The sequence below is a fragment of the Falco rusticolus genome, chromosome 5, assembly GCF_015220075.1.
Source record: "Falco rusticolus isolate bFalRus1 chromosome 5, bFalRus1.pri, whole genome shotgun sequence".
In the NCBI taxonomy this organism is placed as follows: Eukaryota; Metazoa; Chordata; class Aves; order Falconiformes; family Falconidae; genus Falco; species Falco rusticolus.
Genome location: NC_051191.1, coordinates 14,839,352 through 14,854,773, shown reverse-complemented (window position 1 = coordinate 14,854,773; position 15,422 = coordinate 14,839,352). Strand labels below are relative to the sequence as shown.

General features: G+C 52.3%; 1 protein-coding gene across 1 annotated transcript; it reads right to left on the bottom strand.

The window, feature by feature from the left end:
* Positions 1-95: 95 nt before the first annotated feature.
* Positions 96-5,562, bottom strand: LOC119148402 (acrosin-like). Its single transcript, XM_037388498.1, has 5 exons — positions 3,752-5,562; positions 3,237-3,437; positions 2,627-2,892; positions 2,190-2,335; positions 96-1,716 (listed from the first exon to the last, which is right to left on the bottom strand). Exons 1-5 carry the CDS (start codon positions 4,105-4,107, stop codon positions 1,351-1,353), a joined length of 1,335 nt encoding a protein of 444 aa, XP_037244395.1. The 5' UTR covers positions 4,108-5,562; the 3' UTR covers positions 96-1,350.
* Positions 5,563-15,422: the final 9,860 nt, after the last annotated feature.

Genomic DNA, 15,422 nt, shown 5'->3' with positions numbered 1-15,422 from the left:
CCCCTACACATGCCCTCACCTAGGCACGCCCCCCCTGCGGGAGCTGCAGAAGGGCCTGCCTCTGAAGCTGTGTAGGACCGTCCTCCTCTTGCTCTGCGCTTGGTCCCCGGCAAGCCATGGTGCTGCAGCTCCCAGCTCTGTTCCCACCCATGGCTGCAGGGCACGCCTCCGGCTGAACTGGGATCTCTGGAAACAAGGGCATGCCCTTTGCTTCCTCTCGATCATGCAGTGAAAGGAACACTTATGGCTCTGCGGATGATGCTGGAGCATGCTCCCTCCCGGCACAAGTCCGGCTTTCTGTCAAGAGGCCTCAGGCGTACCTCGTAGCACAGAGCGCAAGGTCCGCTCCCCTGCACTCCTAGCAGGCTTGGTAACATCCCCTACACACAGCTTGCTCCCCCAGCACTGCGATAGTCAGAGGTGTCACCAAGCCGAAGGCGCCGCGGAGCTCTCAGGCTGAGCGTGGTCAGTTGTGGGCAGAAGGGGGTCTGCTGGCTCCGCAACAGGGGTCCTGTGTGGAGAAACCCAAGGGGATGGAGCGGCCAGAGGGCATGCTGTGGGAAGCAGCAGGGCCAAGGTCACCAGTGCAGCCACAAACCTGAAGAAGAGCCTGGCACAGGACCAGGCAGAGCCTGCAGGCAGTCATACGGGAGCCCCGATACTACAGCCAGTAGGTGACCAGGGAGCGGGGGACAGCCAAGCAGCAGCAGCTGCTTTGCTCCCCGCTCAAAGCTACTGGCGCTCCCTCCAGCCACGGCAGCTGTAGGCTTGGGCTTGGCAACATGGCGCAGCTGTGAAAGCAGAGCAGCCTGGGGAAGCCCAGGAACTCCGCGGCATAAGCAAAGGCCCAAGCTCGTGGATCTGCCCTGACCCCCAGCTGGCCGTGAGAGTCCACTTTCAAGTTTGCTTGCGCCTCGTCCAGAAGCACCCGGGGTTCCCACCAGGAGCCGGCCTAAGGCATTCTCTGCTTCCAGGTGCCACCCCCAAGGCCCCGAGCCCTGCGATGACCTGCCTTCCCTTCTTCCACTCTGTCCTCATGCTTCTCTCAGAGCGGGCAGAGCTTCAGCCCTTTGCAGTGACCCTTTGTGCCCGACGTGGCAGCCCGCCTCCTTCGGCAGGTGCCGGGCGCGGAAGTCCTTGCCTTGCACAGGAGACTGAAGTGGACTGGCGCGTGGTTAGCCGTGCAGACAGAAACACTTTATTGCGAGAAGTCAGCCAGCTTCATTCTGCCCTTGCGAGGAGCGCGGGCAGGACAGAGCAGGCCTTTGACACGGAGGTTGCCTTTGCTTCAGCAGGCATTGCCCCAGCGGGAAGCGGTGGTGGTGCGCTGCAGCCTGCCCTGGACCCTCTTCATCGTGCTGCTCCAAGCTGTTTCCCCCTTAGGTACTGCAGGAGCTCCTGCAGCCGAGTAAAGAAGTCCAGCAGCTTCTGGACTGGAAACGGGCAGGGTGTAAACCTGCCCGCTTCTGTTGGCCTTGGCCTTGGCCTTGGCCTCTGGACGGGGGTGTAGGTGAAGACCGGCTGTGGCCTTGCAGTAGTCGTTACTGCTAGGCGCAGGCCCATCTGCGCCAGGATCCAGTCGTAGAAGTGCTGGGTGGAGGTGTAGACGCCGGGCTTCCTTGCTCTCGCACAGCCCGTCCCCCAGCTGGTCACACCAACAAGCCAGAAGTAGTCCGCGCGCTTGTCTTGGCACACGAGAGGCCCACCGCTGTCCCCCTGCAGCGCAGGAGAGAGGATGAAGGGGTTGTTGGGTGGCCAGCGTCAGCCCGGTGGCGGGCTCCTTCTCTCTCACAGCACCTGCCAGAGCTGTATGGAGTGGCCAGGCAAGCTCTGTAGAAGCTTGCCTGGCAGGGGGCGGTGGGCTTGCAAGGCAGGGCTCGCTCTCACTGCGGCACGGTGATGCTGCAGGTGTAGGCAGACGGCTGTGTCAGGCTTGGGATGGTGGAGCTCTGGGCTGCCAAGGGCACCGGGTGGGCCTTCCAGGCAGAGTGTCAGGCCTCTGGGACAAGGCGGGCAGGCCCTGGGCAAGGGCCTTCCCGTGGGGAAGGGCGGGGGAAGGCCCTCATCGGTGGGGACCCAGCCATGGGAGTGTGAGTGGCCAGCAAAAGGCCGTGAGTGACGGCACACGTTTGGGCGGTTGTGGCGGGGCTGCCTGTGCTGCCGGGGCTTGGCTTGTAGCACACTCCTACCTGGCAGGTGTCGATGCCGCCCTGCGGGTAGCCAGCACAGATGTTGTGGGTGTGGATGGCCCCTCTGTACCACCCGCTGCTGTTACAGACCCTGGCATCGATGAGGTGGACCTGGGCCTCCTGCAGCGCGTATGCCGATGCTCCAGCTGTGAAGAGCACAGAAAGGAATGAACACCCAGCAGCTCACTGCCAGTTCTCCTCCCCCTGTCTGGCGGGCTGAAGGCTTATCCCGGGGCTTGGCTTTGCATGCGGAGAGGCGTTGGACCGCTCTTTCCTTTCTGCCTTGCTCTGGGGGAATGGCTCAGGCCCATCTCCTTAAGAGGCATACGTCCCCACAGCCTGACTCTGGCTTTCGCCTCTGCCATCAGGAAGCGCAACCTGCCTCCCCAAGCTGGCCAAGCTTGCACTCGCGCCGCCACTAGGTTTTGGCAACTCACCTCTTGCATTCCTGGCACCCCAGCCACTGACGTAGCAGGCTGTCAGCTCTGAGACTCTCAGCGAGGCGTCAGGCACACAGGCAAGCTTTACGTAGCTGTTGCACTGGACAGGCTGGTCCAGTTCCAGCAAGGCAATGTCGTTCCTCTGCGTGACATTCCGGTAGTGCTGGTGAACCAGCAGCTGCCTGACATTGCGCACCTGAGCCTCAGGGCCCAGCTGAGTCAGCTGGGTGACACCGAGCACCACACGCAAGGCGGTGATGTACCTGCAAGGCAGATGGAGAGAGGGCTCAGAGGGAGCGCAGCCACATGCTGCAGCAGCCTGGCACTTGCCCTGCCTTCTGCTTGGCAAGGGAGAGAGGCAAGCAGCGCTAGGGAGGCTGCGACTGCCCTGGCGTGCCTTGGGCTCAAGCAGTGTCCAGCTGGAGGCTGCTGGCAAGCAGTGGCACGCGAGCCCAGCCTTCTCCTGAGCAAGCCTCTCGGCGGGGCTCCGGAGTGCCCAGGCACTGGGCGTATACTGCAGGGCAACGGGATGGCAGTAGCACGTGCTCCTGCGCTCAGGGCACCTGCTAGTGTTGTGGGGCTAGCCCCGACCCCTGGTCCTCCTTACCTGACCTCGATGAAGCAGTGGGCTGCTGTGAGGACCCACTGTGGGCTGATGAGCGAGCCCCCACAGATGTGCGCCGTGCCTCCTTCCAAGAGAGCCTGGATGCTGACGATCCAGGGCCAGGCCCCTGGCTGGGCATCTGTGCCACCCACGACGCGCGACATGCCGTAGTGCAAAGCCATGGGCCGAAGGCCGCAGCTCCCTCTGTAACCAGAAACTCCTTACTGTGCTGCTGGATGGCTTGCGCCGTTGCGGCTGAAGGCCAGCTGTCTTCCCTCCCCACACGGCATGGCCAGAAGGGCCGAGGAAACCCGTGGGGCGTGCGCCCGCTCCCCTCGCCCCGCTTTCTGCTTCAGCCCGTGGACCAGTTGTGCCGGCAGCCCGGGAGCTGGCAAGGAGCTGAGCCTCCCAGACGGCCTTCAAGAACCTGTGGGGTGGCCATGGGGGACAAGCAGGCCCCCTCCAGTGAAGCCCACAAGGGTTGCCCAAGCTCCCTCCCAGAGCCTGGGGCCACTTACCCACAGCTGTCCCACGTGCCGTGCACAGGACAGCACACGGCCAGCAGGACAATGAGGACATGCAGAAAATCCATCGCTGCCAGCGACATGTGGCAGTTGCAAGGACGAGGGCTTGTCGCCACCAGTACGGCCGCCGTCGTACTGCCCGCAGGATTCCCGTTGCCTGGGGTTCCCTTGGACGTGGGGCTGATGTCACAGAGTGCCCGGTTCCGGGTGCTGGGCGTGGTGGTGTCGGGGGGGTGGGGGTGGGGGGGGAGGGGAGGCAATAGGAGGGGTTCCAAGCAGGAGTGGAGGCAGAAGCTGGGATCGCACACCCCGACAGAGCCCCGTGCAATGCCCTGCTTGCGCTGCGCCATCAGGGTGGGCAGGCCCCGTGGCAGGCAGCGGCGCCTGGCTCCCAGCTCTGCCTGTTAACAGCTCACAGGACAAAAGCGAGCATGGCCTCGCAGCCTCTTTGCGAAGTTCCCTGCCGCCCTGCTCTCTGCAGCCCTGTGCCACCGTCTCCTTCCCAATAAAGAGACACCAGAGAGCGGGGCTACTACAGGCAGCACGCGCATGCCTGGGTGTCCAAGAGCCAATCTCTCTTACGGCTGCGGCCGGCAACAGTGCTGGGCAAGCCAAATAAGCCACGCGTAGCCCAGCACTGTCAACCTTGCTGCACAAAGCACAGTGAAACGCAGGCGCAGCACAGTCCTGGCTGGCTATGTCAGCCACAGCAACGCCCTCTGGCAGGCTTCGTGTCCTTGCTGCCTATGAGCTCGATTGCGGTTCTGGGGGCACACCGAGCAGGGCACTTGTGGCAAGGACAAGCAAGGTGAAATTCTCGAGAGAGAAGGATGCTCCTGCTCTCAGCCGTACGTGCCATTGTTGTCCATGGCTTTGGTAAATCCTGCATCAGCCTTGTCTCGTGCGTCTGCCTTCTGCCGCTGTCTGGCGGAGCCTTGCTCACCTGCTGGAGTGCAGGAGAAAAGCAGGAGCCAGGCACGTGCATTACGGTTGCGCAGCAGGGCTAGGTCCCTGGAGGGTAGAGGGCAGTGGCTTGAAGGATGGCAGCCCCAAAGCTTGTGAGAGGTGCGGCAGCTCCCTGCTGCCATCCTGGCTTGTGTGGCGAGGCGTAAGGCACAGAGCGGAGGGAGCAACCGGGTCCCGAGGAGGAGGACCACGCAGGCTCTGCCTGAAAGCGGAAGAGCTGCTCTCAAGGCGCTTGAGGCGCAGCCCGGCTTCCTAGGCCCCAGAACCGGGCCTCCAAGCAAGCGGGCTCAAGGCTGCTTTGTGTTTTGAAAAGGGACCTGCTGCCGGCTCCCATGGGTCTGCTGAGAGCAGGCAGAAGGCGGCCTTGGAGAAGACAACTTGTGTGCTGGGGAAACTCTGCTCTTCCAGCACCATGTTTGGCAGGTGGCTAGCGGGGAATGCCGTCAGAGGTGGCCACGCTTCACAGCTGCTTGAAGGAAGAGCTTGGGGTGACTTGGAGGAGAGGACTCTGGCAGGGACAGCAGTAGCCAGGCAAGCCCGTCCAGTAATGGCACGCAAGTCCGAGGTGACCTAGCTAAGAGCACCCAAAGACCGCGTGTGTTGACAGATGGGGCAAACCTGGGAGCATGGCGGGGCAAAAGAAGCGGGGTTGGCCCCGTTTCTGGGAGGAGAGCAGGGCTGAGAAAGGGAGGAGCCAGGGAAGGTGAGGGGCACGTATAAGGATGGCAATTGGAGAGCAGGGGGGATCGAGGAGACTGTCACACAGAAGCAAAGTGCTGGCTGCTTCGCTTGCCTGAGCCCTGTGCCTGATCACCACAGAACCCGCTGGCCTCTTTTGGAGAGCCACCCCAAAGCCCTTCCTGTGTGGGACTGCAGGACAAGGCCTCAAGGACAAGAGTCCAAGTACTGATAGCCTGATGAATAGAGACTTGTTAGAACTTGTAGGGCACAACAAGCCCTGGGAGCAAAGGAACAAGCTAACTGCAGACCCCTGAGCCACTACAGTTGAGGAGGCAACCAGCCGGACAGAGAAACAAGTAGCCAGATAAGGGAACGGATGGCACCGATATGTAACTTTGTAAATCAAGAATGCCACGTAGAAAGAAACTCCCTAACCTTGGAATAGAAATTGTTGCTATGTCAAGGTAAACTAATAAGTTCCTATTGTTTTAACGGTGTGCCATAAATATCAACCAATCTGTGTTTTTTATGCTTAAGATTTAACCAATCAGTGTGTAATATGTAGAAGGTATAAACTTATATAATTGTAAGAAAATCACTAATAAATGGACAACTTGCTTGCATCAAGCTGCACCCCGTCTCTTCATTCGCCGCAAATTGGTGACCCCGCCATGATCCGGTGAAGGATCTGACGTGGAGGGACTCTCGAATCGCCTAACTGAGCGACATGCAGCGAATCCCACAGAACTTTGAATGATCCGCTGAAAGGAAGCGGGAGCCGGCCGGCCAGAAATCCCTCCGGAGTTGAGAGGTGAGCTGTGGGAAATCCGTAATGGGGAATCAGTTTTCATCCCCAGAAAGAGACGTATATGAGCTTATGAAAGGTCTCCTTAACAAACATAAGAATAGCATTTCTGAGCATGACCTTAAAGCAATGCTTAAGTGGGTGCAAGTAAATATGCCTGCAGTGACTGCAACTACAATTTTCACGCGGGAACTTTGGGACGAGACAGGGGTGAAATTGTGGGATTCTGTGACAAAAGGCAATACGGAGTCCCACCATCTGCTCTCTTCATGGAGAGTTATTTTTGAGACTATGAAAGCACAAAAAGAAAAGGCAGAGGAAGGAGAGGAGGAGGAGTCGCAAGCTCCTATAGCCCTTTCCTTATCAGCCTCCAAATCACAGTGCTCTAAACCCCTGGGTGTTAATGCAGTGGAGTATCTGCCAGAAGAAGACCCCTTTGACCCGGGACCGGTAGACCCTGAACAAGAACCTGATTTATACCCTCCTGATCTGCGTGATGTGTGGGCAAAAATAAAGAAACAAGCCTTAAAGGAGGGGGATTTAGAAATGGCTAAAACTATAGTTGCTCCGGTCTTGTATTCTCAGGGTCGGGCAGGGGGAGCACGATGGGAGGCTCTTTCTTTTTCGGTTGTTAAAGAACTGCGCCGCACGGTTACGGAACATGGTATTTCTTCTCCCTATTTTACAAGTCTGTTATCTCCTGTGTTTGATACTTATGTCATGACTCCTCATGATTTGAAATCTTTAGCACGATTGCTACTAACCCCGACTCAGTACACGTTATGGGAGTCGCATTGGAGAGGGGGACTGCAAGCACTCCTGCTCACGTATGTCAATCATAATGATGCTGCATTAGCTGCACTGACAATAGAGCATCGTACGGGCACCGGGGCACATGCTGGTCCGGTAGCGGAGGCTCAACACTGCCCCCGTGCGGCTCTCGAGGCAATTAGAGAAGAGGCGAAAAAGGCTTTTTTCCAGGTTCCTGACGTACAAAAGCCACAAAAAGCTTTTACTAACATCACTCAGGAGTCTCGAGAACCTTATATGCAGTTTATTGATAGACTAAAACAGGCTTTGGAATGTCAAGTAGATAATGCGGAAGCTCGGGATATATTGTTAACAAAACTAGCTGTTGAAAATACTAATGTTGATTGTAAAAGGCTACTGAAGTCTCTTCCCAACCCGAACCCCACTTTGATGGAAATGGTGGAAGCATGTAACTGAATCGGTACGGTTGACCATAAGTTTGAAGCTATGGCTGCTGCTTTTGCAGCGATGCATGGTGTGGGGAATTGCTATGGTTGTGGTAAGCCTGGCCATTTAAAGAGAAATTGTCTTGCTCGGGCTGCAGGGAATAGACAACAACCTCCTGGTCCTGGAGTTTGTCCGAAATGTCGGAAAGGGTGTCCTTATGCTAATCAATGTCGATCTAAGTATGACTTCCAGGGACAACCGATACAGGGAAACCGACCGCAGAGCGCGGGGCAGCGACGCACGCAGACACAAGTGCCACAGCTGACATTTCAACAACCTCAGAGAGAAGCACCGACACCTCAAGTCCCTGTCCAGCAACCTCAGGCAGTGCCGGACTGGACCTGGCAACCTCACACACAGTAACACTGCTCGATTCCTCGGTTCATTTATTATCAACAAACGTCAAAGGACCATTACCCCCCGATACACAAGCTCTGTTAATTGGTAGATCTTCCGCAACATTGTCTGGTCTCTTTGTTTTACCAGGTGTTATTGACTCTGACAGTGTGGACAAAATCAAAATCATGGCATGGACTCCTTTTCCACCTTGTACAATAGCTCAGGGTAGTCGAATAGCGCAATTGATTCTGATTCTGGCAAGAGTAAGCTCTCTTATCACTGATCATCCTCCGCAGAGGAGAGGAGGTTTTGGATCCACAGGGTTACCTCACATTTTGTGGGTACAATCTATTTCTCCACAGCGACCTATGTATCAGTGTACCCTTATTTACAATGACCAACAAATAGCACTAAATGGAATCATTGACACTGGAGCTGATGTCCCAGTAATTTCTCAAGCCAAATGGCCTCCACAATGGCCACTGACTAATGTCTCTCAGACACTGGCTGGGATGGGGGGGACTGGTAACAGTCGTCAGAGTTTGGAACTAATTCGAATTCAAGGACCAGAGGGACATGTGGCTTCTGTTAAACCTTTTGTGCTACCAGTCCCTATGGTTTTGTGGGGACGTGATGTATTGTCACAATGGGGAATGTCTATCCAAACACATTTTTAGATAGGGCCATTGAAGTGCGCAACACCCTAAAAATAACCTGGAAAACTGATGCTCCTATTTGTGTGGATCAATGGCCCCTTCCTTTGGAAAAACTTCACGCACTTCAAAACTTAGTCTCAGAACAACTGTCCCAAGGACACATTGTACCTTCTACTAGCCCATGGAATTCACCAGTTTTTGTTATTAAAAAACAAACTGGCAAGTGGCGCTTGCTCCATGATCTCAGAAAAATTAATGATGCTGTGGAAGATATGGGAGCCCTCCAACCCGGGCTCCCGTCCCCGACTATGATCCCTCGACACTGGCATCTAACTGTCATAGATCTTAAAGATTGTTTTTTCAGTATCCCGTTACATCCAGATGATGCCCCGAAATTTGCCTTTTCAATTCCAAGCATCAACATGCAAGCTCCGTTGCAGAGATATCAGTGGGTTGTACTGCCACAAGGTATGAAAAATAGCCCTACAATGTGTCAATGGTATGTCACGAAAATACTCAGTCCTGTCCAAAGTGCTGTGCCTACTGTGTTATTGTATCATTATATGGATGACCTTTTAGTGGCAGCACAACATCATGAAGTCATGGAGAAAGCTGTAGCCCTTGTCACAGATGCTGTGAATTCAGCAGGTGTCTGTATAGCACCAGAAAAGGTCCAGAAGTTTCCCCCTTGGAAATATCTGGGCTGGCGAATAAGAGCACAAACTATTGTTCCTCAACCGTTGCAGATCAATACCAATGTAAGAAACCTGCATGATGCACAAAAATTACTGGGAACAATAAATTGGGTTCAACCACTATTGGGAATTTCTAATACAGACTTGGGTCCTCTGTTTGAACTACTAAAAGGGGACACTAATCTTTGTTCTCCACGTAATCTTAACTCTGAAGCAGATACATCTTTACAAAAGGTTGCCTCAGCTATCGCTTCTCGACAGGCCCACCGATGGGCCCCTGAACTACCTTTTTACTTGATTATTTTAAACCCCCTACGACAGCCTCATGTCCTGATATTTCAATGGGACCTTCAGAACTCAGACCCCTTGTTAATTATTGAATGGATCTTTTTACCTAACCAGTCTACAAAAACTATTTTGACACAACATGAAATGTTTGCCTCTCTGATTGTTAAAGCTAGATCACGCCTGTTAACCTTATCAGGGAAGGATTTTGTCTGTATTTGTCTACCAATAACAACAGTATACTTACAATGGCTTTATCAGCAATCAGACACCTTTGTTATGGCACTTGCTGACTATACAGGTCAAATAACTTCTCATCCACCTTCACACAAACTGTTTAACATTGACTTTCGTCTGATGTTAAAACCCAAAAGAAGTGAACAACCCTTACAGGCACTTACTGTGTTTACAGATGGATCAGGCAAATCACATAAATCTGTTCTCCTATGGTGGGATGATCAATGGAGACGATGGGACTCGGACATAGAGACAGTCTCCGGTTCACCTCAAATACTAGAACTGAATGCAGTTGTTCGCATTTTCCGAAAATGGAACGTACCACTCAACCTTGTTACTGATTCAGCTTATGTTGCAGGTATTGTTACACGAGCTGCAGCTTCTGTGCTGCGGAATGTTTCACATCCACAACTTTTCACCCTGTTACAGGAACTTATTTTCCTTTTGGACTCTCGATCTGCGCCTTATTTTGTTATGCATATTAGATCTCACACCTCACTACCTGGTTTTCTTGCAGAAGGCAATCGACGAGCTGATCTATTGATGTTACCAGTTCAAGTACTGCCAGACCGTATTGCACAAGCTAAACGAAGTCACTCTTTTTTCCATCAAAATGCTGGAGCTCTTAAACGACAGTTTGACCTTACTTCTCAACAAGCATCAAATATTATTGCTGTCTGTCCTGACTGTCAAAAACATTCTTTCCCATCAATTGCTGCAGGAGTTAACCCTAGAGGATTACAAAGCCTACAGTTATGGCAAACAGATGTCACACATTATTCTGAATTTGGTAACCTTAAATATATCCACTCCTCCATTGATACATTTTCAGGTGCCTTGTTTGCCTCTTGTCACACAGGAGAAAAGGCACGAGATGTTTGTGGACATTTAATGCGTGCTTTTGCTACTTTGGGTATTCCCTCAAAGATAAAGACAGATAATGGTCTAGCTTATGTTTCAACAACTATAAAAGCCTTTTTTGCCCTATGGGGTATAACTCATATTACTGGCATTCCTCATTCCCCCACTGGTCAATCTCTCATGGAACGGTCTCATCAGTCTCTAAAACGTCTATTACAGCAACAAAAAGGGGGAATGGGAATGGCTATTCCAGAGGAACGGTTACAGAAAGCATTGTATGTTTTCAATTTTTTAAATTGTTCTTTAATAGATAACAACCCACCCACGGACAATATCGCCCTGGATTAACCACCTTAACAAAGGTAATACGTTGGACCAGACCAGTCCCCAACGCGCTGACGGCACCACTAGCAGATATTATCTTCCCTTACATCGACTTTCAACGACACTGTCATGATCCAGATTGGACAGCGTCTCGATTTCTACAGTTATGTTGCTATGAACACGGACCATCTGTCGACCGTGGATCAAGATTCCATTGTGAACTCTGTGATCACGATCGCTGGCGAGTTGTAAGACTAAGGGACAGATGGGGTCATTGGATTGTTCTGAGTGTAATATCAATATTAAGTTTAATCAGATACAGTGGGCTGAATGTTTTAGGGAAACCTCTTTGGAATTAGAGGGAGTTTATAAGGGTTAGGTCTGAGATTTTGGCCAACTTAGTTTTGCAAATTTTTATCATGATTGAAAGCCTAGAAGTACGGCTATTGCACGGTTGTTGTTTCATATATTGCATTAAGCAGATTTATATTATTAACAAAACGTATCAAAAAATGTGACAGACAATTGGGATGTATGGATACCCCATCTCCCACTGGCTACTCTGGAACCACAGGAAATTGAACTCCTTGGTTCAGTAAAAATTGATTTTTGCATAAAATTTAACTACACGGGAAAGAATCAATCTAGGGCATGGGACGTTTCCCCTATTCATCCTGGTTTTAGAAATGCAAGTATCTGGTGTAATTACACTGCTAATAACTTGTCTAAATCTAGCAATACTCCGCTCTCACTACCTGCTGGAGTATTTTTTATTTGTGGTGATCGAGCATGGCCTGTCATTCCTTCTCATATAAAAGGAAGTCCGTGTAGCTTAGGGCGACTTTCCGTCCTGACTCCTAACACATCCATGATTTTACAACATCGCTACTCTCGAAGGACAAAGCGTGGCGTTCATGCATTTGCCTCTGATTGTGATGATAACATGCAATTTTGGTCCTTTGGCCAACGCTTTATTGCATCTCTTCTGTTGCCTGGAGCTGCTGCAGGAAAGGCTCTAGCAACATTAGATAAGCTTGGCTGTTGGCTTGCCAAACAAACTAATGCCACAAGCAGCGCCCTGTCTGGTCTTTTATTAGATGTTGATAGTGTTCGCCACGCAACATTACAAAATAGAGCTGCAATAGATTTTTTGCTTCTGGCACAAGGTCATGGTTGTGAAGAGTTTGAAGGGACGTGTTGCATGAACCTTTCAGATCATTCGGAATCAATTCATGCTAGCATCCAAAGATTGAAGGATGGAGTTTCTCATCTTCAACAAAGTGATACTTGGGATTGGTTAGATAAACTGTTTAGTGGTTGGGGCATTTCAGGATGGTTAAGAAGTTTAGTGAAGATGATTATATATGCTTTAGTTGCTTTTTTGTTTGTTTTATTACTTACACCTTGTCTTTTACAATGCTTACAAAAATTAATAACTCGTTCAATTTCAGGGGTTCTTTTTGTGCAACAGGAAGGGGGAGATGTAGGACAAGGCCTCAAGGACAAGAGTCCAAGTACTGATAGCCTGATGAATAGAGACTTGTTAGAACTTGTAGGGCACAAGCCCTGGGAACAAAGGAACAAGCTAACTGCAGACCCCTGAGCCGCTACAGTTGAGGAGGCAACCAGCCCGATAGAGAAACAAGTAGCCAGATAAGGGAACGGATGGCGCCCATATGTAACTTTGTTAATCAAGAAAGCCACGTAGAAAGAAACTCCCTTTTTTTGGAATAGAAATTGTTGCTATGTCAAGGTAAACTAGTAAGTTCCTATCATTCTAACGGTGTGCCTTAAATATCAACCAATCAGTGTTTTTTACGCTTAAGATTTAACCAATCAGTGTGTAATATGTAGAAGGTAGAAACATATATAATTGTAAGAAAATCACTAATAAATGGACAACTTGCTTGCATCAAGCTGAGTCCCGTCTCTTCATTCGCCGCACACCAGTACAGCCCAGTACAGGCACAGCCTGCTACAATCCGGTCTCCAGTATAGCACACTCTGGCCCAGCACAAGTCTCTTAAGCCACGTACATTCCAGTACACACAACTCCAGTATAGGCACAGCCTGCTACAGTCCGGCACCCAGTACAGCCCAGTATAACCCAGTATAGCCCACCACAAGTCTCTTTAGCTTAGTACATTCCAGTACACACCACTCTGGCCCAGTATAGGCACAGCCTGCTACACTCCGGCACCCACTACAGCCCAGTATAGCCAAATCTGGCCCAGCACAAGTCTCTTCAGCCTCATACGTTCCAGTATACACCAGTACGGCCCAGTATAGGCACAGCCTGCTACACTTCGGCACCCAGTACAGCCCAGTATAACCCACTCTGGCCCAACACAAGTCTCTTCAGCCTCGTATGTTCCACTACACACCACTCCGGCCCAGTATAGGCACAGCCTGCTACAGTCCAGTCTGCAGTACAGCCCAGTATAGCCCCGCAGAAGTCTCTTCAGACTCGTATGTTCCAGTATACACCAGTCTGGCCCACTATAGGCATTCCCTCCTACGTTCCGGCACCCAGTACAGCCCACTATAGCCCACTCTAGCTCAGCACAAGTCTCTTCAGCCTCGTACGTTCCTGTACACACCATTCCTGCCCAGTATGGGCACAGCATGATACAGTCCGGCACCCAGTACAGCCCACTATAGCCCCGCAGAAGTCTCTTCAGACTCATATGTTCCAGTATACACCAGTCTGGCCCAGTATAGGCACAGCCTGCTACGTTCCAGCACCCAGTACAGCCCAGTATAGCCCACTCTGGCCCAGTAAAAGTCTCTTCAGCCGAGTACCTTCCACTACACACCAGTACGGCCGAGTATAGGCACAGCCTGCTACACTGTGGCCCCCAGTATGGCCCAGTATAGCCCACTCTGGCCCAGCACAAGTCTTTTCAGCCTCGTACGTTCCAGTAGACACCAGTCTGGCCCAGTATAGGCACAGCCTGCTACAGTCCGGCACTGAAAAAAGCCCAGTATAGCCAGGCAGAAGTCTCTTCAGACCCATACGTTCCATATATAAAGCACTCCGGTCCAGTATAGACACAGCCTGCTACGTTCCGGCACCCAGTACAGCCCAGTATAGCCCACTCTGACCCAGCACAAGTCTCTTCAGCCTCGTACGTTCCAGTACACACCGCTCCGGCCCAGTATAGGCACAGCCGCCTATGTTCCAGCACCCAGTACAGCCCACTCTGGCCCAGCACAAGTCTCTTCAGCCTCGTATGTTCCAGTACATACCACTCCAGCCCAGTATAGGCACAGCCAGCTACACTCCGGCACCCAGTAGAGCACAGTATAGCCCATATAGCCACGTACAAGCCTCTTCAGCCTTGTACGTTCCAGTACACACCACTCCGGCCCAGTATAGGCACAGCCTGCTACAGTCTGGCACCCAGTACAGCCCACTATAGCCCTGCAGAAGTCTCTTCAGACTCATATGTTCCAGTATACACCAGTCTGGCCCAGTATAGGCACAGCCTCCTATGTTCCAGCACCCAGTACAGCCCAGTATAGCCCATTCTGGCCCAGCACAAGTCTCTTCAGCCTTGTACGTTCCAGTACACAACACTCCGGCCCAGTATAGGCACAGCCTCCTATGTTCCGGCACCCAGTAAAGCCCAGTATAGCCCACTCCAGCCCAGCACAAGTCTCTTCAGACTCGTACGTTCCTGTACACAACACTCCAGCCCAGTATAGGCACAGCCTGCTACAGTCAGGCCCCCAGTACGGCCCAGTATATCCCATTCTGGCCCAGCACAAGTATCTTCAGCCTCGTACATTCCAGTACACACCAGTGCAGCCCAGTATAGGCACAGCCTGCTGCAGTCCTTCATCTAATACATCTCAGTATAGCCATGTACAAGTCTCTTCAGACTCATATGTTCCAGTATACACCAGTCTGGCCCAGTATAGGCATAGCCTGCTACATTCCAGCACCCAGTATAGCCCAGTATAGCTAAATCTGGCCCAGCACCAGTCTCTTCAACCTCGTATGTTCCAGTACACACCACTCCGGCCCAGTATAGGCACAGCCTGCTACGCTCCGGCACCCACTACAGGCCAGTATAGCCCAGTATAGCCCAGCACAAGTCTCTTCAGCATCGTACGTTCCAGTACACACCACTCCGGCCCAGTATAGGCACAGCCTCCTATGTTCCAGCACCCAGTACAGCCCACTATAGCCCACTCTGGCGCAGCACAAGTCTCTTCAGCGTTGTACGTTCCTGTAGACACCACTCTGGCCCACTATAGGCACAGCCTCCTACGTTCCGGTCCCCAGTAAAGCCCAGTATAGCCCACTCTGGCCCAGCACCAGTCTCTTCAGCCTTGTACGTTCCAGTACACACCAGTAAGGCCCAGTATAGGCACAGCCTGCTTTAGTCCGACACGCAGTACAGCCCAGCATCGTCAGCACGTCCCCGCCCTCTTTTGGGGTTAGAAACTCCGTTTTTCGGACACAAGAACTTCCCCCTGCAGCAACGTGGCGGGCGGCAGCCAACCCGCGCGTAGCCGGCTGTCCCCACGTGGGAAGGGCGGCCTCTGATTGG

Excerpts from the sequence above, each read along its gene's own strand:
- LOC119148402 (XM_037388498.1), bottom strand. The coding sequence starts at position 4,107 with ATGGCGCAGCGCAAGCAGGGCATTGCACGGGGCTCTGTCGGGGTGTGC. Across the intron at positions 3,438-3,751 it reads GGCACGTGGGACAGCTGTGG|AGGGAGCTGCGGCCTTCGGC; the intron begins GTAAGTGGCCCC and ends TTCTGGTTACAG. Across the intron at positions 2,336-2,626 it reads GGGTGCCAGGAATGCAAGAG|CTGGAGCATCGGCATACGCG; the intron begins GTGAGTTGCCAA and ends TGCTCTTCACAG.